The 25,774-nt window shown below is 40.8% G+C and overlaps 4 protein-coding genes across 6 annotated transcripts; 1 reads left to right on the forward strand and 3 right to left on the reverse strand.

Annotated features, from left to right (window-relative positions):
- Window positions 1–206: 206 nt before the first annotated feature.
- Window positions 207–3,206, reverse strand: LOC128305903 (actin-related protein 3). Of its 2 annotated transcripts, XM_053043538.1 has the most exons (7): window positions 3,081–3,206; window positions 2,750–3,006; window positions 2,459–2,639; window positions 1,626–2,394; window positions 1,467–1,549; window positions 1,316–1,399; window positions 207–1,244 (listed from the first exon to the last, which is right to left on the reverse strand). In XM_053043538.1, the coding sequence occupies exons 2-7, from the start codon at window positions 2,791–2,793 to the stop codon at window positions 1,149–1,151; spliced, it is 1,257 nt and encodes a 418-aa protein (XP_052899498.1). In that variant the 5' UTR covers window positions 2,794–3,006; window positions 3,081–3,206; the 3' UTR covers window positions 207–1,148. The 2 variants fall into 2 exon arrangements, with proteins under 2 accessions (XP_052899498.1, XP_052899497.1); XM_053043537.1 differs by having other exon boundaries at window positions 2,750–3,128.
- Window positions 3,207–3,495: 289 nt separating this feature from the next.
- Window positions 3,496–4,215, forward strand: LOC128304464 (MICOS complex subunit MIC13 homolog QIL1-like). The gene is made up of 3 exons (XM_053041655.1): window positions 3,496–3,604; window positions 3,694–3,844; window positions 3,926–4,215. Exons 1-3 carry the CDS (start codon window positions 3,597–3,599, stop codon window positions 4,139–4,141), a joined length of 375 nt encoding a protein of 124 aa, XP_052897615.1. The 5' UTR covers window positions 3,496–3,596; the 3' UTR covers window positions 4,142–4,215.
- A 105-nt stretch (window positions 4,216–4,320) lies between these two features.
- Window positions 4,321–8,868, reverse strand: LOC128300944 (proliferation-associated protein 2G4). Its single transcript, XM_053037206.1, has 5 exons — window positions 8,547–8,868; window positions 7,870–7,967; window positions 6,492–7,106; window positions 5,676–5,808; window positions 4,321–5,283 (listed from the first exon to the last, which is right to left on the reverse strand). Exons 1-5 carry the CDS (start codon window positions 8,638–8,640, stop codon window positions 4,994–4,996), a joined length of 1,230 nt encoding a protein of 409 aa, XP_052893166.1. The 5' UTR covers window positions 8,641–8,868; the 3' UTR covers window positions 4,321–4,993.
- Window positions 8,869–14,269: 5,401 nt separating this feature from the next.
- On the reverse strand, window positions 14,270–23,780 carry LOC128301860 (uncharacterized). Of its 2 annotated transcripts, XM_053038512.1 has the most exons (5): window positions 23,557–23,780; window positions 23,225–23,492; window positions 23,072–23,145; window positions 21,411–21,671; window positions 14,270–15,405 (listed from the first exon to the last, which is right to left on the reverse strand). In XM_053038512.1, the coding sequence occupies exons 1-5, from the start codon at window positions 23,608–23,610 to the stop codon at window positions 14,353–14,355; spliced, it is 1,710 nt and encodes a 569-aa protein (XP_052894472.1). In that variant the 5' UTR covers window positions 23,611–23,780; the 3' UTR covers window positions 14,270–14,352. The 2 variants fall into 2 exon arrangements, with proteins under 2 accessions (XP_052894472.1, XP_052894473.1); XM_053038513.1 differs by lacking the exon at window positions 21,411–21,671.
- Between the last annotated feature and the right edge of the window lie 1,994 nt (window positions 23,781–25,774).

The following is a 25,774-nucleotide window of genomic DNA, read 5'->3' on the forward strand; positions in this document are numbered from 1 at the left end:
TAAAATCACTTCGATGAGTGCGGCTACTTATATGCAACAAAATGAAGCAGATATTACTGATGGATGGAAAGCACATAAAATTATAATTTCATACTAAGCATACATATTCGAAAATTTTACAACAACAGAGTTGAATAATGAATTACACAATACTTGCATGATTCCACTTACGGTATCATGTGTGAAAAGTACTTACATGACAACGTGTTGGGCCGCAGTGAAACAAAACGGCTATCTCCACTATTTTCGATATATACGTTTACTAGTGATCTGTTTAAACGCAATGAAATAAGGATCGTAACGTAACTTTATTATCGAATTACGTGCATTCATGTATTACATTTGCTGAAAACTAATTCCACCAGAGCGAAAAAAGTCAGTCTTCAGACGAGCGAATCTTAATACTCAAATTAAGCAACAAATGATGAACGGGTATGTAAAAAGCGCACAATACTGTCTATTCCGATGGAAGGTATTAATTTGTTTTGTTCAATGTTACAATACTAGCAGGTCGTTCGTACGCTATTGCTTTGTTTCTCTACCGATGTTCTTTTTTCATGAAGGAAATTGTGTTTAATTAATCCGAAAATAGTACAGTAGCTCACATTGGTAGTGTGCATTATTAGCGTAAACAACGATTTTTGGTAATCCATTTTCGGGATGAGTCTATTGCACCAAAGAAATTAAGAGAAATGGACACGTTCCAAAAATTGCAAAATGGAGTTTTAATTAGGTCTATGAAATAAATGCCCCTTGTTGCACTGTTCGTAACTATTTATCCTATTTTGTGAATTAGTTTTCTTCGCAACGACAGACGACAGCCATGGGCTACACAGAACAACACATAAACTAATCGCAAAGCGTATACCTTTTGCACAACGGAACTCGATCGAGGAAATAAAGATGGTATAAAATAATAAATGTTTAAAATGCATCCATATCGCGGACTTACTCTTACTTTCGCCAGTTTGCACTCGAAGCAAATTGACGTAACGGGGTTTGCATACGGGGATTACTTTTGGTAAATAATGTTCTAGAACAGACTTGAAGTCCTTTTCATTCAACGCTGTGGTTCATTTTACCCACCACATTCGACCTTTCAATTACGTTAGATGGGGGGCCGAAGGTATTCACATTTTGCATTTCGTCTATGTCATGGTTCCGAACACCGGATTGTGACGGCATATACCAGGACCATACTCTTCGTAGGCAGCTTTCGTGTGACACACTTGATAAAATTCAGGCTGAGGCAGAGAATTGAAAGGTTGCATGAAAATATACTCCATATATGACGGAAACACAAAGAAGTACTTACCGTAGAGGCTAGCATACTGCCCCCGAACCATACGGCATATCGCTGCATATGATGGGATATCACCGACACATCAATAGGTTTTGGCTAAAACGGTTTTACAATTATACATTATCTATTAGTACCATTCTTACCAGATTGTTTTGTACCCTACCTTTATTCTTCCTTCGCTAAGATTTTCACTAATTCTCAGCCTGGCATCAACACTGCGCTTAATATCGCGTTGCAAGCGACGTCCTAAACGAGTCAAAGTGAAAGCAATGTGTGACAAGAAATTCTAAGAAAGATTTTTAACAAACAGCTGCATATTTACCAAAATCACGGAACATGGTAGATCCACCGCTCAGCACAATATTGTTGTACAATGGTCTTCGCACATCAATCGGACAGTTTTGTATGACAGTGTCCACGATCTCCGACAATGGGGTCGTAAAGTCCGGATTCGAAAACTCGGGATGAAAGAAAATTTCCGGCCCCAAGAAACGCTCATAACCGACGTCCACACCGAACGGTTGCTTCGTAATGGCATTGATGCCCTCGTAGTGGCGCATCCACTTGGTTGGTTCCGCGTCGTACTTTGCAAACTCTTTCGCAATGTCCGGACAGATGTAGCTGTATCGCTCCTTGATTGCTTTGGCCGTCTCCAAACTCTGCTCGGGTGGAATACCTACCTCACGCTCACGCAGCAAACTCTGAATGAACGAGGTAATGTTGCGACCCGCAATAGGAATGTGCTTGATGCATGAACCGATTACATATCCTTCCGCCACGGGAATAACGTGTGTCACACCATCTCCACTGTCCACCACGATTCCGGTTAATGTGCGTTCCTCTACTGGCCGGGATGCCCAGCTGGCAGCCAGAGCTAGTACGGCCTGCACAGCGATGTACAACCCCGGTACGTTAAACGTTTCAAACATGATTTCGGCAGTGTATTCACGATTTTCCGGCGTGTTCAGCGGAGGCTCTGTTAGCAGAAAGTGGTGATCTTCCGGTTCTGCGCGAAGGTACTTGAAAATACATTGCTCCAGAAATCGTTCCATCAGGTCCCAGTCTTCGACCAAGCCATGGCGTACCGGGTACTGGAAAGCGCAAAAGATTGCATTAATCACCATCTCGATCATGAACAACAATCATGACTCATACCTTTACAGAGTATCCGGTCGCATCGAATGCTTCATCGCCGATATAGAAGTCCAAGTCTTCCACTCCCTTGGTCACACGGCGAGCGCTCTGATCGCCCACTTTGGCCGACTCTTTGATCGCAATAGCGGATGGGATGATAAATTGTGGTTCCTTGTTCGCCGCAAAGCCGAGTTTTGTGTAGCTGGAAAGATATGAAAACCATCCGGTTATCTACTACACTCATTGCTAGACACCAGGTACAGATTAGCTCTTGGTTACTTGTCGAGCCATATCACGGAGGATGACACATACCCAGTTCCTACATCGATCACACAAGCAGGAAGTCGTCCGGTCATTATTGTGCACTATTGTTTTACACCCACACGCAAATAGATAATATTTTTAAGCGAATGCTATGCTACTTCTTTCGGATACTAGAAACAGCCCATTCGCATAGAAATTTTTACAACAGTAGGAATCTCTTTTTGCGACAAAACAAAACCACACCTAAGCACTGTGGGGCCCTTCTTTGCGTGTTGAAATGTTTGCTCTTCTTCTTTTTCGTCTTCCTAAGCGGTGACAGAAGTGGAATTGTGTTTTCACGAACTCTTTACAAAATGATTTTGGTAAAACAGACCCGTACCGTGAGTAATTAGCATCCGAACGTACGAAAATTACGTGCTCTACACAATCTTCCGTTTTGCAAAAAATATCTGAATTAGTTTTTTTCGCAATAAAATTCTTCTTCTACAGCTGTCACAGTAATTTCAGCAACTTTTGAATACGTGTCAGTTTACGTGATTAGATTGGAAGTTCAACGAACAAAATATTTCTGTATTTTTATTGAATCCACTTTTCTGTTACTGATCATGTTTATTTCTCTTGTTTGTATTATCATTGTGCTATTTTGATGCAGTTTTAATGATTTTTTGTAATATATAGCGACTCCTACGTCAGTTACATATTTTCGATATCTTGTCATCCACGCAATGGTTTGAAGCGGCCGCAACATTTGGAAGTCAGCAGACAGCTGCCAGAAGTTGGCGTTTGAAATTGGTAAAAAATTACGTAAAATAAAAACACAAATCCACAATCCTTGATTTGTTTAGGACTTCACTGGCCTCCGCTGGGTATACGACTGCTTCGAGCGAAATCGGATATGTTCAGGTACTTTGTCGAAACAGCATATATTTATGGATCCCATTCATACCGAAGCTTTAACTTATTTGCTTCTTGTCTAATTTGTATATGTCTAGATTCGCAATTAAAGCTGGACTCGGTGGTAGTGCCGTGTACTACAGCAAACAGGAAGGTATATGGGATGAAAATACCGAAAAGGTATGCGAACGTTACTCTAGCGCCCTAAAGCCACATCTGGATACCGTTAAGAAACAAATTCCGTTGGATGTAAGTTTGTTATTTGGCAGTAAACTTTATTTATTTTTTTACGGGACAAAATTCTTACCGTTTACCATTCTCACATTTCAGATACCAGCGCTGCCTTCCAGCGGAGAGCTATGTTTCGTGACGAAACATTACTACAATGAAGGCGTGAAGAGTACGTTCCACTTCATTCATCGACTGCCTTGCTACGCCGGACAGTTGGTGAAAAAGAGTTCGGATGCTATCAAACAGGCATTAGATGCACAGCCAGCTCAGAAAACGGAACCGGCTGCACCGGTAGTAGCAACGACAAAGAAATAGGCCCATGACAGGCGCCGAGCTTGTTCGTTAACTGTTGATTACATGAAATAAAAAGCGGGTTGTAATCTAACTGTTAAACTGTGGTATTAATCGAAAATTTGAAAAAGTGTTAACAATAGTTTCGGATCATTAAATCGGAATCGATCAAGTCTCTTAATACAAACAGTAACCCTCAATCGTATGACAACGGATCCGATTTATTTTTTAAAAGAAATAACAAAATTTAGTTGACAAATTTAGGGATGTTTTTCCCTAGCCGGAGGGTTTTAACACAAAGTACTTTAAAAAAACATAAGCATATGGTTGTTGGAACAACTTCTGCGCTACCGAGGGCAAAAGTATAGTCTTGTCATGCATGGGATATTACAAAAGGATTAGGATAGTAACGTACCACTGCTGAGAATGATTGGTACGTTGGAAAAGAAGACAAAGCAAAAAAACGCATTAAATTTCGTAAGAGTGAACAGAAACACATTCGCTTTAAGTTATTTCGCGTTTTATCCCCTTCTAAAAGCGACAAAAACTGTTCTGTTCGCATGCTACTTCTGTCCTTCAAACGTTAGGTAGATGGACCACCCACTAGATGGCGCTATAAGATTTTACCTTACCAGAGTTCTATTTTTAGAACCACTGTACATTTCACACGAAGGAGAACGGGGAACTCCTTTCCTGGGACGCTATGCACTTTTCTCGTATAGGGCAGTGTGCACAAGTGCAAACTATTGCTATGTACGGAATAACACACCCGAATCAAACTTTAATCAGTACGGATTGGAGGGGGAACGGGTTCTGTATGCTCGAGCTTGAGGCCGTCTCTGTGAAGGCGCGGGCCGTAATAGCGATATTTTGCTGTTATGGTTTCGCATCCTTTTTATCCGCCTCTTCATCGCCACTGTCCTCCTCGGCGTCTTCGTCGGCACCGCCAGCGGCCGCTGCCTTGTTTTTGTTCCTTCTACGTCGCTTCTTCTTATCCTTGCCATGGCTACCCAGCACCAGTTCCGTAGCCAACAGTTTCTTCATTTCTTCATCCTGTACGCTGTGTTCGCTTTCGTAACAGCTCTCGTCGAACGTGTGGCCTGTTACGACCCTCAAGCCGTTGGACATGATGAGCACCGTGTATTTGAACTGAGCAACATATTCATCTAGGGAAAAGAGGACAAAAAATAGTGTTAAATTCCACAATTATTACCAACCCAGGAACTATTACACCACGAAAAAAGTATTCAAACGCAATTATTTCCATATTGTTCGAAAGCTACTCTGTGCGACACTCTGAACCTTTTTCTGTTAAATCCTACCAATATAAGTGATTAACCGGTGAATAACGGCCAGCTGTGAGCATTCGTACAAAAGTCATCCATAAACACAGACTTCTTTTGCAAGAAATACCACACAACTGAACGGGGCATCAAGAGTCGTTGGATTCGCTATGGCAAGGTGTCTGGTCGTGAAGCCTAAGCAACTACAGCGACACGCAATTCTCCTTGCCTGTTGTATTCTGTCCTTATTGAATATCAACGCATGCCATACTTACTATGCTTTTCGTATAATACTTGGAAGGGTTCAACCATCTTATGCGCCACGCATTCGTTGACGCCCAGCTTGGCCTTTGCTTCTTCCTCAAAGTTTCGTAAGTTGAAAGGCATCGATCCGTACTTCCTTTTAACCTGGCGGGGTTGTTATATGATGTGTAGCGGAAACATGTAACAAAATAGAAATGAAAAATAGATTGAAACAAACATCAACATCAACATCATGATCAAAGATCAACCATATGCACTAAAATTGAGGTATAGAAGGATATGATAAAAAAAATTAAATTAACCCCACTACTGTGTGTGTTCTTTTATAGATATCCGTTTACCCTCAGCTCTCATAATCTTATACTGCTCATTGGGCGTTACAGCAAAGCTTTGAGCTTACAGTTTTTGCTCCCCTACTTTCCACATGCAGAGAAGATCAAATACGTGCTACAAATATTTAAACGCCATCCTTGCGCGTAACACCATGGAGAGTTACAAACTCAGGGTATAAACTGTTTTGTAGCACATATTTTCTCGTCTATTCTGCATTGAGAAAGAGGAAAACAAGCCTTATCACTCTCGGCTTTAAGAACTATCCCTCGAGTGCGTAGGTTCTAATCATTGGGTAAAGGAATTTTGTTGTTATAATCACACACTGTTTTTCAAACACACGCGCGCACAAAGCATACATTATTAAACTCAGGATTTGAACTCAGGACCTCGAGCACAATGCTATCACAACTCGAAAACATCCTTTCGTCCGAATCGGTCAAAGCATTACGCTACGCAGTAGCATGTGTTGCCATGGTGCTACCATGCGTACTTACCTCTCCGAAGAACGCACGGGATGCTTTCAACTTAAGCATATAATTTTCGTCCGTCTTCTTATAGATTGCCACCCGCGTATCCAGCTCCTTGCCGAGTCCTTCGCCCGTACTGATGAGCACATCCATCGCGTACACTTCGTACTTTTCAAATTCACACTTCTCGTGTTCCTTCTTTTGTGCAACCGTTGGGTTCTGGATGATCGTCTTCTCGCCATCAATTTTGAACTGTTTCAGCTGATGGCTCAGCATACCCTCGATCGGTTTGCACTTGAAGTCGGACGCGATTTTTTGTACCGCATCCGTGACAGCATAGTTACCGGTGCCATCCTTTAGCAGTCGAAGCGCGGCCTGGCTAGCGTGATATGCCGCTAGGACAACGTCGGCCGCGCGGCCCTTGCACTTATTCTCCGGCGTTGCACCGACCACGATCGTGTGGGCCATGACCGCAATGAAACCATCGATGTGTGCCCCCATGTCTATCTTGACCACGTCGTTCTCCTTCAGCAGATAGTCCGGATCGTTGCGCGCTGGAGAGAAGTGGCAAATGCAGTTGTTCACCGAGAGACACGTCGGGAAGGCGACGCCCTTCTTCATATCTTCTTCGTTTTTGTATTTCTACCCAGCAGAGAATCAAAATAGAGTATCGAAATTAGTTAGTAAAAAAATCATGCTTTTTCTGTAATAAAAAAAAAACATCTTATGGGTATTGTGTGTGTGTCCTCATATATCATTGTGTATGATCAGCGAATTTTCAGATACTATCTAGATTGAATTGGCTCTTCAAAGCATTTTTAATCATTGGACATAACACACACAACCCACACGCAACATAATAATCAGAGACTCTAGAATTATGTTTATAGGAAAGGAAGAAGATCTTCACGTTGGGAGAAAAATTCGTTGTGTTTTCTTCTCTCGAAAACGAGATTCGAACTCGCAAACACCACTATATTTGTCAACAAACGAGGAGTCAACTTAAGTGACTTAACCATACGGCTAACATACTCTCCCGATTGCCACATCGTTAACACTGCTCAAAACCCAACAACACTAATATTGAGCGTTGAAGACGTGATTGCTAATGAAGTTTTTGTCTCTTTCGACAGCATTAATCTCTTTTTGTAATTAGAATAAGTAATTTTTGGAAATAAGTACATCTGTCGGTAAAGGTCGTTTTTTTTTTGGAGGAATTTTAAGAGATTTCTTTGGCAAGCAGGATTATCGGATAGAATATAATCTATGTTGTGTGCAATATTGCATTAAGTGCGTTGTGCTGAGTAGCCGTAGCAGTCTGTTAATATGTGCGCTTTGAGCATTGAAGGATTATTATTTTTTATTATGACATCAGCGACCAGAAGTGCGCCTCTTACACATTTACCTTTACTGCATCCTGCGCCATCATGTTGTCACCCTTCAGGCAGATCTCTTTCACTGATGCGCCAACAACACATGCTCGGATTATTGTTTGAAGAGTTTCTAGAAGCAAAAAAAAAATATATCAGGCCTCTCATTGTTTAGAATACGTTTCAATAAATGGACTACACCGAACAGCTAATTTTTAAACTTTAAACAGTCTCTACACATGAACATTTTCCTGATAATCGGCCCAGATCACTTTCGCTGATGCGAGTGCGAGTAGTACAAATTTTAGAGGTTATGAAAGATTGATGAACTTTATCATGTCTGCGGCTATGTTAGGCTTATCGTAAGCGGGCGAATGGGTAAGAGAAAGTAATATGTGAACATTAAGAAAAACATCAACATTCTCTTTTCCCTACTTTTCTGTAAATGCAACAAAAGGTCCCTTTCCGGAAAACGTGGCTTCCTGTGACAGGAAACCGGAGCGCGTTTTGTGTAACACCGCCTTGTTCACGTGCTCGGATGTGGTAGTAAGACATTTTTTCACCAGATGTAGGCAAGCAAAAGGTAGCTGCCGATGACACTACACCAGATGCAATCAAGCTGCAACGTACGCACGTTTTGCGGGCCAATTTATGGCACCGTTTTACGATAAGCCCTGGATTTCGGAGCGTAAATTCACAAACAAACACTTACTATTCACGATATCACCCGCAATTTTGTACTTTTCGACCACAGTCGGATCTTCAATCGTCGATTCCTGGTCGGTCTGCTTTTCAACTGGAGCCATTGTTACGGCAGCGCTGCGTTTCTATTCCAACCAAGATGTTCTATCGTACTGTCCGTTTTTTTATATGTCACACGTTCTAGTCGCTTCCACAAAGGAAATCTACTGAATGCCTCACGGAAAACAAACCACTTTCGAGATTAACAATTGCGGAAATGTACGCCAATTCGTACGCACGTTTTGCTTTTGACGCGGCAGATTTTCACTTCTTCTTGTTTTGCAAGCAAGACTGATGGTGAGATGGTGTTAGTGTGACATTCTCTAGATAGAAAGAAACCCGAAGTTTGACGATGTACACCGATAGGCAGGTGCGTCAAACAAGGGTCAAATAAAGGTTCGAATGCTAAACAAGTTTCGAACATTGATATTTTTTTTTAATGTTTACACATTTTTGCTGCACTGATTTTTCATAGCCGCCGTAGCTATTGCGAGTCTGTAACGATGCTGTGAATACTTTATTATAGAAAGACTAGTTTAAGTGGAAGGAAAGAAAACATCGAAAAATATGTACATTTGTTAACCTTGGCCAACGTCAATCAAGATATACACATGTCCAAATCTTGGAGTCTGTCAAAAGGTTAGCAAAACCCGCCAGCACAATCAAAAACTTAAAATGTTGAGATTCCAACGAATAAATATCATGTGATACTGTCGTTTGCTTTTAGTTCGTTAAGCCTTCGGTAACTCTATATAAAAAAAAATTTATTCTATTTACACGATTGTTCATTTACATTGTTTTGCCGGTCATTATTTCATAAACAAATACCAAATAATTAAAATATTAGCAGGTAAAGAATGTGTTGGATTTTTCAACCTCACATGACCATAATGGGTTTCGACCATCCGGGTTTCGACGAGAGTTAGTTAATCTTGCAGGAGAGATTGTTGGTACTACTCAGATATTTAGCGACTGGTGAATCTTATACAGCTCCGCAATGTTGGTTTCGCGTAAGCAAACGAGAATGTATAGTCCTGATTAACGTTTGTATCCTATCCTTTCGTATTTAATTGTAGATATTCCAAAAGATTCATCCGTCAAATGGTTCCAAACGTATGTAGGGTATGTATTCCATCATTGCGGTCATCAACAACTGTTACTGAATTAATATGGAATGAACTAATGTAACGGTCTAAGTTACTTTGATCCGGCATGATCGCAGAAGTTTATTAAGTCCGTGATACGCAGACTTTCGGTTGGCTTTGGTCATATTCTGCATAAGATGCATTATGGCACGTCCATATTGTAACACATCTTGATCAAATGTGTATTGATTGTGGACATTTTCTATCATTTTGTTAAACAAAATCTTTCGCCTTTCTGGAGCTACATTTTTGACTATTTCGGATACCGTATGCCCAAATTGAATAGCTTCGCTATCCGCTGTCGTGTGGTTGGTTAAGGTTAAGGGTCAGCGGCGGATCAAACGGTAGGCGGTGTAGGCAGTCGCCTAGGGCCTCGCCGTGTCGGGGGCCCCAAAAAAATTGTGTAGTAGTAAAATTTGACCGCGAATTAACAGCAGAGTTAATTAATAAATTGTGCGATAGCACAAAATCTAATTAAAAAGGTAAAAAATATCGAAAATATCTTCCTTGGTTATATAAAACATTTGTTTCTATTTGACTAGCTATATCGGCCCAGTGTACTCAAACTTATCGGCCCGGCATCCTCAGGATGTTGAAGCCTACCATTCCTGACTTTTTTTTACTTTACTAGTCAATGCTGCGTACGGAGATTTGGTGGTGCAGATGAAATTTTTCCGTGGTCCTGTCTTGTGCAGACCGGCTGCGCTACCAATACACCTGACCGCCCCGTGAACCCTTATATTTCCTTTTACTTCAACCTATTCGTGTATTCTATTTGTTGAACGGGATTTTCGAGCTAAAGATTTTCATATTTCATATTTCCATTTTTTTCATCTGTTCGTAAATGATTCTATCGTTAGATGCTAGAATAGAAACCATTCTTGTTTTCACTTCCGTAATATTCGCCAGCTATTGCCATTGCGATACTCGTGGAGTGGTATTCTTTTCTCTCACCGATTGTACCGTTAAAATGACCTGCCTGCGTGTTTCGGAACGGTATTGCGGTGGAGTATTGTGTTTAGAATTCCGATTGCCACAATTTTTGCAAGTTTGCAAGCCGGTAATGATGTTATAACCGACACAATCTGTCAGTGTACTACGACATAGCTAGCATTGTCATAGAATATGAATGAAATCATATTGCAATCATTAGAACTCTCTTTTCCATTTGATATTACAACCTCATTTGAATACCATTTCTGACTTTCTTGATTTTTACTTATTCGAAGCTGGATTGTAGGTCCAGCTTATAGACTCAATATCTTTGGAAAAATGGATACACATACACAGTGTTGGTGGTGAAATAGCCGGTTCCGTTATTGTATTCGAAGATGATGATGGCCCTAGCGGACCATTTGAAGAAGATGATTAGGGGCGGCCCAGCGGCAGATCAAACGGTAGGCGGAGTAGACCCCTTCTTACTGCGCTTTTCGCTTTGTCTCATTTCAAGGGCCTCAATGCCACCCCCCCCTCCTTCATAGTTTTTAAAATTAGAGGCCCCAACTATAATTCCGCCCTGGGCCTTCAAGCGGATTGATCCTCCACAGGATCCAACTGATGTCAAAATATAATTAAGTGTACCAAAGCGTTAAGTTTAAAGCGTAGAACAAAAAAGGGGAAATATACACTACATATGCATTAAACTGATGGACTGATTTTGGCGATTATTTATAATCGATCATTTAGTGGACTAACGATTGGAAACTTGGAACATGGAACTGCAGATCCCTTACGACACCCGGAAGTACCCGCATTCTTGCGGACGAGGTGAGGGCCCGCGGCTTCGGAGTTTTAGCACTAGGAGGTGCGATGGAAAGGATTTACGGAGCGCCCCTATCGCAGTGATTGCATGATCTACCAAAGTGGTGGGGAAAAGCATGAGCTCGGTACGGCGTTGCTGGTCATAGGTGAGATGCGAAAGCGAGTGATCGGATGGTGGCCGATCAATGAAAGTATGTGAAGGTTGAGGATCCGGGGGAGGTTCTTCAATTTGAGCATTATTAATGTGCATAGTTCGCACCTTGGAAGTACCGATGACGATAAGGAGAACTTTTATATGCAGCTGGAGAAAGAGAGTACGACCGCTGTCCACAACACGACCTCAACATTATCATCGGAGATTTTAACGCTACACCTGGAGATCACCACAGCAGACATATTCCCAGATTGACCACGTTCTCATTGATGGAAGGTACTTATTATCGACGTACGGACATATAGAGGAGCAAACGTCGACTCAGACCATTTCCTGGTTATGGTCAAGTTACGCCAGAAACTGGGCGTAGCCAATAAGCTGCGCTATCAGCCAACCCCAAGGCTCAACACAGATCGGCTGAGGCAAGCTGATGTGGCGAGAGATTTAGCGATCGCGCTCGGGGAAGCACTGCCGGAGGACACCACTACCGAGGCGAAATCCCTCAACGACCACTGGCGTATAGTGGAGCAAGCCATCAGCAGCACGGCCGAGCGAACAATTGGCCGCGTTACACGTAACCAGAGGAAGGAATGGTTTGATGATGAGTGCAGGCGAGCACTATCCGAAAAGAACGCGGCGCGTACCCGAATGCTCCAGCGCGAGACCCGGCAGAACGTGGAAAACTACAAACGACTGAGAAGACAGCAGACCCGACTCTTTCAAGAGAAGAAGCGCAGCTTTGAAGAGTCGGATGAGCAACTGATGCAGCAGCTATCTCAGTCGGGGAAAACTCGCCAGTTTTACAGGATGCTGAATGGCGGTTTTACTCCCATAATCGCAATGTGCCGCAACGTGGAGGGAGATATCCTGTCGGACGAGCGAGAGGTGATCGACAGGTGAAAGTGCTACTTCGACGGACATCTGAACGGAGCGGATACAGCACATACAGGACGAGGAACAGAAAGCAGAATTGAGCAGCAGAATGGCAGCCAACATGACGAAGACAAAGTGCCCCCTGGCAGCGATGGACTGGTGGCAGAACTGTTCAAGATGGGACCGGACAGGCTTGCCGTTATTATGCATAGGCTGATCCTAAGGATTTGGGACTAGGAAGAACTACCGGACGAGTACACCCGACTGAAACGCGAGGCCGCTAGGATTGAATTGAGGATCAATGCGACGAAGACAAAGTACCTGCTTGCCGGGGGCTCTGATCGTGATAGAACCCGACTCGGAAGCAGAGTATCAGTTGACGGTGACGATCTCGAGGTGGTAGAGGAGTTCTGCTACCTTGGCACGATCGTAACTTCGGACAACAACGTAAGCAGCGAAATCCGAAGGCGCATTGTTCAGGGAAATCGTGCATACTACGGGCTCCACAAACTCCTGCAATGCAGAAGGCTCCAACAACACACGAAATGCACGATATATCGCACACTGATACGTCCGGTAGTCCTCTATAGCCATGAGTCATGGACAATACGGGCGGAGGATGCCAACGCTCTCGCCATTTTCGAGCGGTGGATGCTACGGAATACCTTTAGCAGTAGTTTTGAGCAGGGAGTGTGGAGACGGAAAATGAACCACGAGCTAGCTGAGCTGTTTGGCGGAGCAGACATCCTAACGGTGGCTAAGGCCGGAAGGATACGATGGCTGGGGCACGTGATGAGGATGCCGGACTCATGCCACACCAGGAAGGTGCTCGCCAGTGACCCGTTCGGCACGAGGCGCAGAGGAGCGCAGCGAGTTCGTTGGCTGTATCAAGTGGAGCAAGACCTGTCGGAGATCGGGTGCAGCCGGGGGTGGAGGAATGCAGCCTTGGACCGAGTTTTCTGGAAACGGATGGGTGACCTGGCCATGTCAGCACAACGTTCTCAACTGTGAGCGGGCCAAGAAGAAGAAGTCATTTAGCGGAGAGACCAGCATCTATTTGCCGTGGTTCGTTGCTATTCGGTTGTGCACGGTCAAAATAGGACAACGTCCTATTTCTGTTAATTTAACGAAACCGATACTACGAAACGGATGACCCGGTGGTGTCTTGGTAGCGGCACGGGTTTTCACACGACAGGACAGATCAAAATCACATCCGGACCATAATCCCCCGTCCATTGACTGTCCAGCTACGGGTAAAAAAGTCAAGTAATCCAAAGGGGTTTCTTGTGGCGATAAGGAAGAAGAAATTATTAAAAAAATACTCTCAAACAAAAGAAGTCCTGTGCTGGCGTCGTGATCGTAAAGTACAATGGAATGTAAAGATGATGATCCAAGGCAAGGTGATCTCATCGATCTCTCTGTGGAAGTTAAAGCTATAGACAAAGTGAATGGACAAAATGGACTTCGTTATTGTTACTCAGAAGGCACTGAGAAGTGGAGGAGTCCGCTATCAGCACTGTTTGGAGTAAATCTGAAAAGAGGATGATATAATTCTATAGTTTCGATTACAATATCGGGAGACACAGAGACCAACAAAAAGCTAAACTAAATGCTAAAACATTCATGCTAATGGGTAGCGTTAGCTAAGCCTCTGACCTGCTGATGCAGGCACGTTCCCGATGCATTCTTCGTGGAGGCTTATATTTAAACATCAAATGTAAAGGGAACTTTTATTTCAATTATTTAAAATGGTTTATTTCTTCACAGTATTTCAACAGTAATTCAACGTTAGTCCATTCTTGTAATGCATACGTATCGTATGCAGCATCAATCCACAAAAAAGTCTATTCAACAATATGCACTCTTTTTATATGACAGGTAGGTTTACGAAAACCCTGCATGTTTAATCTCTGCTTCGATTGTTTAAGTTTCTTAATGAAGAAAACTTCCACATCTGTACGAGATACGATGGCCTTCCGAGTGCTTCCGATCACTTTAAACAGTTGAAGCAAATTCCTGCGGCATCTTATTGGTGCCTTCTGTGTGTTACCTCTGCCCCTACCAGTCCAACTGCACATGTTAACAAACACCTTGTCAAACAGCAGATCGAGTGCTGCCAACATTCGGTTTCCGCAGTTCGTTTCCGTGATGAGTGAGTTTAGCCAGTTGTATGCTTCCTTAAAGTACTCGGAATCACTTAAACGCTTCTCGAATTCGATTAACTCTTCCTCGGACTCCATCCGGGAGAAGCTAAACAATTGCACCTCCTCCGGATACTCTCCCATATGCTGGTGTGGTTCTGCTTGATGTTGTATATGCCGCATCTCAAACGCATACTCCGGGAGCTGAACGAATTCATTAGCATCCGCGGGGGAATGTGTCAACTCTCCTGTTTGCTCCTGTTCGTGCCTAACTTCCAATCGGTTGGTTTGATTTGCTAGATTTGTTTCTATCTGCTGGAGCTTATCCATGATGGATCGATGTGCTTTAAACATATCGTTAACGATCTTTTGCTGTTTGACCAAAAATTGGTCTACCTTTCTATTGTGTTCGGTAACAAATTTGTCAAAACAAGCACAATGTGCGCAATTTTTCGTGTTTGGTGTATCGTGCTTTGTAACCGGAGCTTGTTTTATGCTACTGCTAGCCGTGTTCGTAGAGTACTTAGCTTTCATATTACAATTTAGTATGTTGGGTGTCAGTACCTTCAATCTTTCCTTCGGTTGTGTCTGTTCGGTTGCTACATTCGGTGCGTTGTTTAGTACTTCGATGACGTATGTACAATTCTCCGCACCTTGCCCATTCATCGGGGCACTGGATTTGGAAGGTTGTGGTGTTGGCGGTTTTTTGGCGGTATGAGCGGAATCGGCATTCCGTACTATGTTGGAGTACAAAGTCTGAAACGGACCAATTTTGTGAAAAACACATAACGATTAGTAATATAAGAAGTTATAGTATTTGCTGGTGAAAAAAAAATAATTTTAAGTAATTAAAAAGTCAATAAATGGATAATAAGCGATTAATAATAATTAAGTGACTGATTTCATTGCTGTGAATTATTTCGGATGCTAATACCAAATGGTAATAGAAAAATCGATTGTAGCTTCGATGATACGATAACACGATACGGTTTCAATTTTCCAAAATAGCCTTATTGATATACTAAGGCTACTGTACAGCATTTCTAGAAAATGAGATTAAAAGAATAAACATGTACTTGAAGGATCGAAACATACATTTTGTGTACCAACAGTTCAACAATGGCAATTGTACGTGTGTAGAATCTTTTCGTTCCTATTTTCGAAACTATGACGCTTTATTTGCGAATCTAGCAACATACACTGATTTACGACAGTACCGGACGAGCTAGGATCATGCATTGCCCGAAAGACCCTTTATTAGTATACGAGCTAAGTCAGCGATTGCAGCTTCGAAATGTGTACTTTTGCATAGTAAATCAGATGTTGTTCTTGTTCAAAATGTTAACTAAAAGGCCCACGTGCGAGAGCAAGAAATTTTTTTGTGCCGATGCTATTTTGGTAGTAGAGACGAAGTTTTGTAACACTGTCGCGGTCTGATCCATCGCGAGCCAATCATTGCTTTTCAGTGAATTCGGCATTTGCATAGTGTTCAAACACGCTTCTAATGGAGCTTTGTTCTTGTAAAAGCTTTCATTCATGACGCACGTGGAAGTTCATCGATGTAGTTGATCTTGTTCTAGTTAATAGTGACGAATATGGTTAATAGATCCAATTGGCGCCTGTACTTCTGCGAATTTGCTGCTAGTTGTAATGTTTTCTATGCAGCAGGTGATTATTTCCTTAATCCTTTTGAGCATATCGCCACATGTGTCCGTGAGGGAATTGGTTTGGTGATTCAATTTAATGTGTGCGCAAAACATGGAATATGTTTTACATTTAAATTCCGTACCGCGGCTATCATGTGTGGTAGGTTCTCTGTTACGGTAACAGCTATATCCATTGGACAATAATGCACTCTGTACGTGGAACAGACAGTTCCGAACATTCTAGCAAGTTAGAGCAAAATGTATAGTTGCAAACTATATATTGGGCTGTCAATGCATAATAACTCCTACTATCCATGTTCGTCCATTCGTCTAATGTTAGTGCATTTTTTACTCTTTGCAGAATCATATAGATATTAAAAATATTAGTCTATAAAACTTATCACATTTTTCTTGTTTACATCCGTAGGATAGTAAGTTTTGGGTGCGCTTGGGAGTTTGTCAGGAATATAGGAGTTATACATGAGCATTACCAAGCGCAGTCCGGTGGTGTATTGATAGCGGTCTTCACACGACAGGACCGAGCAAATCCCAACCGGCTTCCTAGCTAGGACTGACCGGCTACGTTTTAAAACAAGATGATACGGTTCTTCTCTATAGAGGTCACCTGAAAAATTAAAACAAGAACGCAACCATCTAAGTAACCTAAACTCTTACGATAGTGCCTTAGTTACTATTAAGGTATGCAGTTCATTTACAGTCACAAACTATAGAGTCACGATAGCGTGACAACGTGATATCATGATTTGAATTTAAATTTAATGCTCTTACGTTCAAACCTCAAATCTACTCTGTGCTTAGTAGAGCTTATGGGACGCGGGCATGATAAAATAGACTGCTGCTCGCGACTTCTCCGATGCTCTATGCTTGAAAATTTTGTTCTGCTCTCTGGTCAGACTGATCTCAGAGTTGTGAAGACACCGTCAGCAAAGGCTCACATTGAATGACATCATTCTTCAGATTTTCGGTAAGTCAATCCCTCGGTTCACTATCCTCTCATCTGTCTCGGTATAAGAGATCAGTTGCTATTGGACTTTCTAATATTCCTTATATGTTTAGTTGTAGCAGGGTAGTCAGTTCCGTAAAGACCGAATCGGGGTTTGTTCCGGAACTTTTTAACTTATCTTTAAAATATACGTTGAAATTTTCGAGCTGGGCATATTGATTCCTTTTTAAAGGTATGACCGAGTAGTCAATTTCTTTCGGGGACTACTTTTAACAATAAGAGAAAAAAAAGGTAAGAAAATCTTGATTTTCTATTGCCTGTTGATGACAATCAAGTTTGCTTCGTTTAATTTTGGTTTTCATGTTTATTCCATAATTTTTCCACAATGTTTGTGTTCATAATTACATAACTTTTATTAACGTAATAAAAAGCGTTACGATACATCATTGTTTAAATGGTGGTCGAAACTCGTTTTGCTGCGCTTTAATCATTGTTGTGTTCCACTAGAACGCATTTTCCACTCTTAGTACTGTGTACAAAATCGCTTATTGGATGTTGTACCAGCCATAATTATGCTTTTTTTGTTCGATGACTGATTTTTCGGCAAACGCTTTTTATACTACCGGTTGACCTGGCATGGCTTTTGGCATTATTTAACTTAGTTCTAATGAACTTTTCTACAAACGCGTCAGATACAATGCTTTGGCTATCTGTCGTTGCTATGTCCCTGAGCAAATGTAGCGCATTTTGGTAATTTCTAAATGCTATTGTTTCGTCCAGCGCAATCGCCCCTTTCCTGCCCGTCCAGCTGCAACTGATAAGAAACAATGCGTCGAACAGGAGATAAAATGCATCGTGCATTCGTTGGTTAGATGCAATGGATTTCACTACACCAGACAGCCACTGGTGCATTTGCCGGAACTTAACTGGATCAGCCAGATGAGCTTCGAACGCGTCGAACTCTTCCTTCGATGAAACTTGCGATGCCGCAAATGCTGGACGTTGTGGTTTGGGCCCAGTGGTCATTATGATTTTTGCAGACAAGTCGCCACCAGATGGAATAACCCTGCTCTGCAACACAGCTAATTGAGTTTTAATTTCACTCACTGCCTTGTTCAACTGTATTATTTGCCGGTAGTTGAATTCCGTCATCCGTCGCACTTTCTCGATTGTCGATATTTCCCGACTGCTGATTCCATTTTCGTTACATACCATTATTATCTGCAATGTGAGCAGTGCATAATTTTATAACAATGGTGAGATTTGTGAATATGCTTACCCATTGTTTTCCCGCTATATAACAACACAATAAGAATTGCATCTACAACATTTTTCACACGACAGGACTGTTCCAAAATCCCATTCGAACCAATCCCCCGTACGCTGTACTGACTATACAACGGGTAAATAAACAAATAACCCCAGAAATGGTAGGCCTTTGACCTGTTGAGGTTGATGTAGGATGAAAAAAAAATCATAATTCTTGTGATACAAGTGTAGAAAAAATGATATCGACAACATGCGGAAAAATTCGTGATTATATTCACTTTCTTCTCTTGGATTCTAATACCAAAACAAGCACGTACCGTGTTATCGAATTGATACATAAAAGACTCCTTAAACACGTCACAAGACAATAGCTTGTGTTGTAAAGAGAATTAAGTAACACAAAATAACACTAGAAAAAGTATAATGATAATGATAAAGCAAGGTTGTGTGTGTCTGTGCTTTAGATGTGACCAGCACGTGGGTTGATTGCACCTGTTGTAGGTAAAAAACAAGACATGGACCAGCTCGATTGCAGATTGCCTGTGTCAAAAACGAACGCTCAGTAATTGCTTTTATAGGTATAGATTATATCGATTTTCCAATACACACGGAAGTAAATTCAGTTAATGTTTATTTTTCTTAAATAATATTACATAGTCTAAATCACTTTTTACATATACCAGCATACGATACGGTAGCTTATTATTTCCTAAACAACTATGCTGATGTTTAAAAATCCTGTACAAAGAAATTTTGGGGGACAATATGTGATACGGTTACAAATCCATCTAACCATTATTACACTACTTTTCTTTACTGAATTACTATATATTTACATTTTCGGTTCGCACCATGCAATTTTGTTGTTTGAACGAATAGATCCTATAACAAGTCCTTTACATGGTACGGAACAATATATTATGCCATTACAGATGCCACAAACAAGTCAATACTTGAGTTGTCCATTTTAACTTTAACTGCACACACACATTAACTATTACAGTATATGTATGTTTATTGTTTTAAATGTAATAATAAGATAGCAAAATGACTAGACTTTTAAGAATCTGACGATCAATCCAATTTGTTTGATTTTTTACACTGAATTAAGCCATGCAAAGGAAAATCGAATCCAATACGAGGACTTTGAAATCATGCTATAATACTCCATGGAGTGGCAATGCCTTTAGAAAGATTCCGATCAACTGAAAGCGTCTAAAAGAAAATCCTTAACCATGGGAAACTCTCTTTGTGATAGCTTCAAACGAACACTTCCTTAAGGGCACACGTTTCGCAGGTAGGTCATACGATTACTACATGTTTTTGTCGATATGCTGCAAGAGCAGTATTTGGGACATAGTTTTCGGAGAAAGCTTGGATCGTTTTTCGGAAAATATTTGACCCCGTTTAGAGAAAATGCGCTCGCATGGAGCCGAAGTCGCTGGTATACAAAACAGATTTTGAACTATTTGCGACAGAGCCGGAAATTTGAGTTCGTACGCTTTCCACCACTGAAGAGGATCTTCAGTTAGTTCTATGCAGTCCATTTTTAAATATTCATCAAGTTCCAATTTTGCCGCATCTTCTGGATTATTGTTGCTCTTAACTCGTTTGATGCTTGTTGCAAAATCGCTAAACAGGCTTTGATGGCAACGATCAGTAAACGGTTTCCGAGTGGTTGGTTCCAGCGCTGAAGTATTTGGTGTCTTCAGTGGTGTAATCATCTCAATTAAATGCTGATACGTTTGTTCATACCTCTGTACATCATTTTCGAAGCTGTGTCCCTTCATTCTAGGATCTAACATCATTGTGCAACTCACTAGTTTACTTTTCCAGTACGGCTTACACCCATCGGAAAGTCCTTGGATTAAGGAGGATGTCAGTTTTTTCACTGATTCATCCATACCGTCACTCAAGGCTGCTTGCGTTTTCGTTAATAGGATGTTTGATAACAAACCTATCTGTGAAAGTGGGACTGATTTTTCCGCCGACAGCACTTTTGTGGCATGGTCAAAGTTTAAAAGCACTTCAATGCTTTGCTCTATAACAGTCCAGTCGTTATCTGCTAAATTACTATTCTCCTTCAATGTATCCAAGCATGAGAGAATTGGTACTTTATTCTTATGGAATTGTTCCATCATATCGAACGTTGAATTCCATCTGGTCCCTACTTCTGGTTTCAATTTCAAATTGGATGAACCATGTTTGCTTTGCACTTCTTCAATTATTTGCATTGCATTGTTGTTGTTTTTGAAAAAAAATACCATTTCTTTAACTTTATCGACTATAGCCTTTATGGATTGTTGTATAGCATTTTGGACGAGAGAGTTCAGTGTGTGGGCGAAACATGGAAGATGCTGAACGTTCATCTCGTTTATTGCAATCTGCATGTTGGATGCATTGTCTGTAACTAGTGCTTGCATTTTGTTTTCGATATTGTACTTTAGCGTAACTTGTTTAAGCCAGTCAGCTATGTTGCGACCCGTATGCTCGTTTGAATATACAGAACACTCCAACAGATTGGAGCACACAATGAAATCGTCATTGATATAGTACGCCGTTATTGCTAAGCAGTTTGTATTGTTGGAGTTCAGCCAACTTTCTGCGGTGAGTGCTACGGATTTTATGTGAACAAAATTTGTGCTTATCTTTTCTAATGCTTCTAAGTAATTACTCGTAAGCAAACCGTTCGAGAGCATTTTACGATTAGGCAATTCGTATTTTGGATTTAACAAACGTATAAACTTCTTGAACTTTTCTCCTTCTACTATGTTAAACGGTAAGCATTCGTCGCAAATCATTTGAAACAAAGCTTCATCCAATTGACGGTTTTGCATTAATGTCAATGGTTTGCATGGTTCAACAACGTTTGTGATGCTTACCGGATGGGATTTTAGATTCTTAGAAGTGCCTGGCTCAAGCGTGGTAATTTCATCCTTTGATGTTGAAGAAGTTGCCTCCATTGTTGCAGCTCTATGAATTGGAATGGAAGGATGCAAGGTTTTCATGTGCCGCTTTAAATTCGAAGTTGATCTATTCGACATGGAGATGAATTTACCACAGTAACGGCATTTGGCTCCTTTGCCCTGTATTATGAAATGTAGCCAAACGTGACTAAATTTGTTTGTTGACATTGGTACAATCTAAAGAAACGAAGGATTTATAAAAGAAATTAATAACTGCTGTTGTGATCCATAATGTTTAATGATTGTGGGCTTAACTGTTTTGTCATTGCTATACATATGCGATATTCGATTTCAACTATTACCCTGTATTCCAATATCAACGCAGGCATAACAAACAAGCTGGCATGTCTTATAACTTACATATAGGGGGTAGAATTAGTGCATTGTGATCATTCAAAAGGATACTCATGCTCCCAATTCTAGTATCTAGTTTGATACCGTTTCTTGGATGACGGTTTACGTTTAAACTTAAGTATAATATTATCTCGACGCGTTTGACTCGTTAGACTATGTGAAATGTGGCTGAAATAATTTGAAGGCTTACGAGAAACATCTCCACTCCATACCTCCATGCGCCATACAAGCCACGAGCAGAATGACCCGTTCGACACCTGTTCGATTTTGACGGCACTCTTTCCCACTTCCGTTTTCGTGATTCGTGAATCAACTAAATGTTTATCTATTTATTTGAAGTTGATGGTCGTGCCATGCAATCAACGCCATAATAATAATAATATAACCGATATTGTCGTTTAATTAAAAACAAACGTAATTTGTAATAGTACCCCTCGTACTAAGATACGGTTTGCAGATAGAATATTAACCCCCCACTCCCTCTCTTTCTCTCACTCTCTCTCTCTAACGTATGACCTAAGTCAGATATAGTCAAATATAAATCTTTATGCCAGAGACCCCAAGACAAAGAGCGGTCGTTAAAGAATATAATTATGTCGGTAAAGATCATTCCCCTACCTAGATCGACGAAGATGAAACCACATAAGAAGATGCCATCTTTTTAATTACAAACGGCAAGCAAACATTTTTTTGCAAACAGTTTTGTGATTTTGGTACTATTCTAATGTTAGGTTTAACAGAAAGAATAGATTTTTTTCTTCTTCCTGCGAAACCGAGCAATTATTCCTGCATTTAATTGGGGTTGGTTTTGATTTTTTTTAAACACAATATTCACCATGTTAAAAGATAAAAATTTCCTATAAGTTTCAATTTTAAAACGAAACTTAAGTATATCATGGCAAAATCATATGTAGGTAGTTTAACTAAACTCAAGGTACGATATATTTTCATACGTAACGTATCTTGAGGGATTGGAATACCCGATCCTTCCACACATTTAATTATTTTTCAAATAACCAGAGGGTTATTTGTTTAACACGTTCAGCCCCGCATCACCCAAATGTGGGTGATACTTTATGGAAATTGCCTTGAACTTTTTTGACATGGCGCTGAACGTGTTAATAACATAAAATGTAAACAATTAAAACATATTTACCTCACAAGAGGGAGAAACAATGCATTTATATATGAAATGAGGTACGCTAGAAAAACTTGTAACTTACGGATTGCCGTGAACTTCTCGCTGCGCCCAGCTCATCGCCAGAATCTTCATCGCACGTTTTTCTTCTCTTTGTGCCTATACGTATTGAACATGATAAAACATAAATAACTGCACCATGCGACCGCAAAAATACATTCTTCTCGATGTAACTTACTGGAACCAACAATATCACTGTTGTCTTCAATTTCATCTGCAATAATGTTTTCGGTTTTGATTTCATTTCCCACTACATTGAAAAATGCGTTCTGAAATGAAATGCCTGTTTCGCCGAATTCGATTTCTTCTGCTAGTGGGTCCCGGCTGCTACAGTTCGATGAGCTTGCTTCCTGGAAGGTTGCTGTACTTGGTTCTTTGGATTGACTATGAGAAGCGTCTTCATCGAGAGGTTCTTGCTTTATCGTGGTTGATGCTTCAACCAATTCCTGTTAAATAGGGAAACAAAGCATTAAGACAATCGCTTCAACATGCCATTTACTCAAGACTTACCGCCGGGGTACCTCCTGATATTGTACCAAAGCGATTGTGTGTTGAATCGCCCATGATGCCAAGCTATGAAACACAAAGAATTTAAGCCACAGCAGGAAGATACACAGAAAGACACTGTGTTTAACGGATTTATCGATTACTGCTTAAAATTGCAGATTTCTCCCAACAATTTGTCCTATTTCACGAAGTATTCACGGAAAGCATCATATGCGCTCGGTTTCGGTTTGCTTCACACTTTCATTTCGGGGTAAGACACAACTGACAGCTGTAGTTTTTTTTTGCTCTGCCTCATTAATGCTCGTTTACACTGAACGAAAAGGCTTTTTACTGCACATAGGAGAATTGTATTACCATGTGAGTATTTCTTTTTGAAAATTTTAGCACTGAAGATGGCTTGCTGATCACAATTGGCGTGTACTTACCGAATTGCTACGGGAGTTTGGGATTATACCTCAATCCTATCGTGTGAAGACTAGTGGTGGGTCATACGATTCATTTTACGACCCGACCCGGAGTCGGGTGCGAGCTAGGGATGGGTTGATCCGATCTTTTGCCGGATCGGATCAATCCGGTATGCTCCGGGGCCGGAGCGCGCTCCGGATCATGATTCCGCGCTCCGGATTTTAATTTCAGGCTTTGCGGCTTTTGCGTCCCGTTACTTATACCAATATGCTATTCCATACATAAGTTTTATAAAAAAAAATAGAAACATGGCGACGTAATACTGAAACAAATATTTGTCAATAAACTCACCATGGTTATCAACAGCATAACCTAGCAAAACAATGCAATGCAACCCCGTGCAATGCAAAACAATGCAGTGCAATGGACCGAATTAGTAAAGTAACCTTACACTTCAAGAACTTTTATGATATCTAATGTTCCCTGTGAAATCTATAGTGGGCAGTTGTAACATTCCATTGAGTAGTAATTGTAACAGGAGCATTTGTGTGAATATTTAACACTTAACATTCTTTAATCGATCGATAACATGTTTGTTTCTTTTTATTACAGATATTAATTAGCTTGTAAAGCGTAAATTTGTTAATGGAAGCAAGAATCTAACGCAAATTTATTAAATATATTTTTGATCTTGTAGCAAAAATACTAACACCCCAATGCGCATTATCAACGTGTTAAGAATTAATAAAAAAGGAGAGAGCTTACGAGAGAGACGAACGAGAACAAACAATTTTGAGCGCAAATAGTCTGACACGTGTATATGAAACGGCCGCTCGGCGTGCTTTAACATACGTGTGCAAATAGGAAAGATATACACTTCAGGTTGAGCAACAGGAGGACCATGAGATCGTTTCTTCCTTGCTCTCCGCTTATGCTCTCAAATTGTGTGTGCTCTCACCTAGTTCATCTCACATGGGAAACATTCTCACTATAGGCGCTCCGACTGATCCACGAAATTTCATACAAAATTGGATGATCCGGACTCAAAACAGTCGGACCTAGTGGAATCATTCTCACTATAGAAACTCCGGCTGCTCCGGATCTTCATACAAAAGCCGGACTCAAAACAGCCGGACCTAGTGGAATTATTCTCACTATAGAAACTCCGGCTGCTCCGGATCTTCATACAAAAGCCGGATTCAAAACAGCCGGACCTAGTGGAATTATTCTCACTATGAAAACTCCGGCTGATCCGGATCGCCGGATCTATCATGTGTGCGTTGCTTTGCGGCGTTCTGTTGTAATTTTACTTTGACTGTTATTATTGTATTTTACTTATTGTCGGTAATTATCGATTTTATTATAGATTTATATGAAAATTAAGCGGTTTTTGAGGGGGTTAAGCAAAAAATTTTAAAATTATTTCCAAGTGGCAAAAATTTTCATGTACTTAAAAAAAGTCTCAGTGATTTATAATCAAAATTGAACGAATTTGAGTTCGCCAAACTAATTTCAGCAATATTTTCTTGGGTTAATTTGACTTTTTTTGTATTGTTGAGTATGTTTGCTAAGCAGTTTTGGCAGTATGCGAGATCCATCAGTTTTCTTCGAGGTTTATGTTATAAATTATCTTTAAATCAACTTTCTATGAGTAGTTGTGCTAAATCGCATGATCTACAGTTTTGTTGTTTAAAAATAGTCCAGTAGTTCCAGCGATTTTTAAAAAATGTCCTATGGTTTTCTTGTCGTTTTCACATGTTTTCAATGCATTTAAATCCCTTTTTAGCTTATTATAACCCTGATCGAAAGCGTTCTC

The sequence above is a fragment of the Anopheles moucheti genome, chromosome 3, assembly GCF_943734755.1.
Source record: "Anopheles moucheti chromosome 3, idAnoMoucSN_F20_07, whole genome shotgun sequence".
Lineage (NCBI taxonomy): Eukaryota > Metazoa > Arthropoda > Insecta > Diptera > Culicidae > Anopheles > Anopheles moucheti.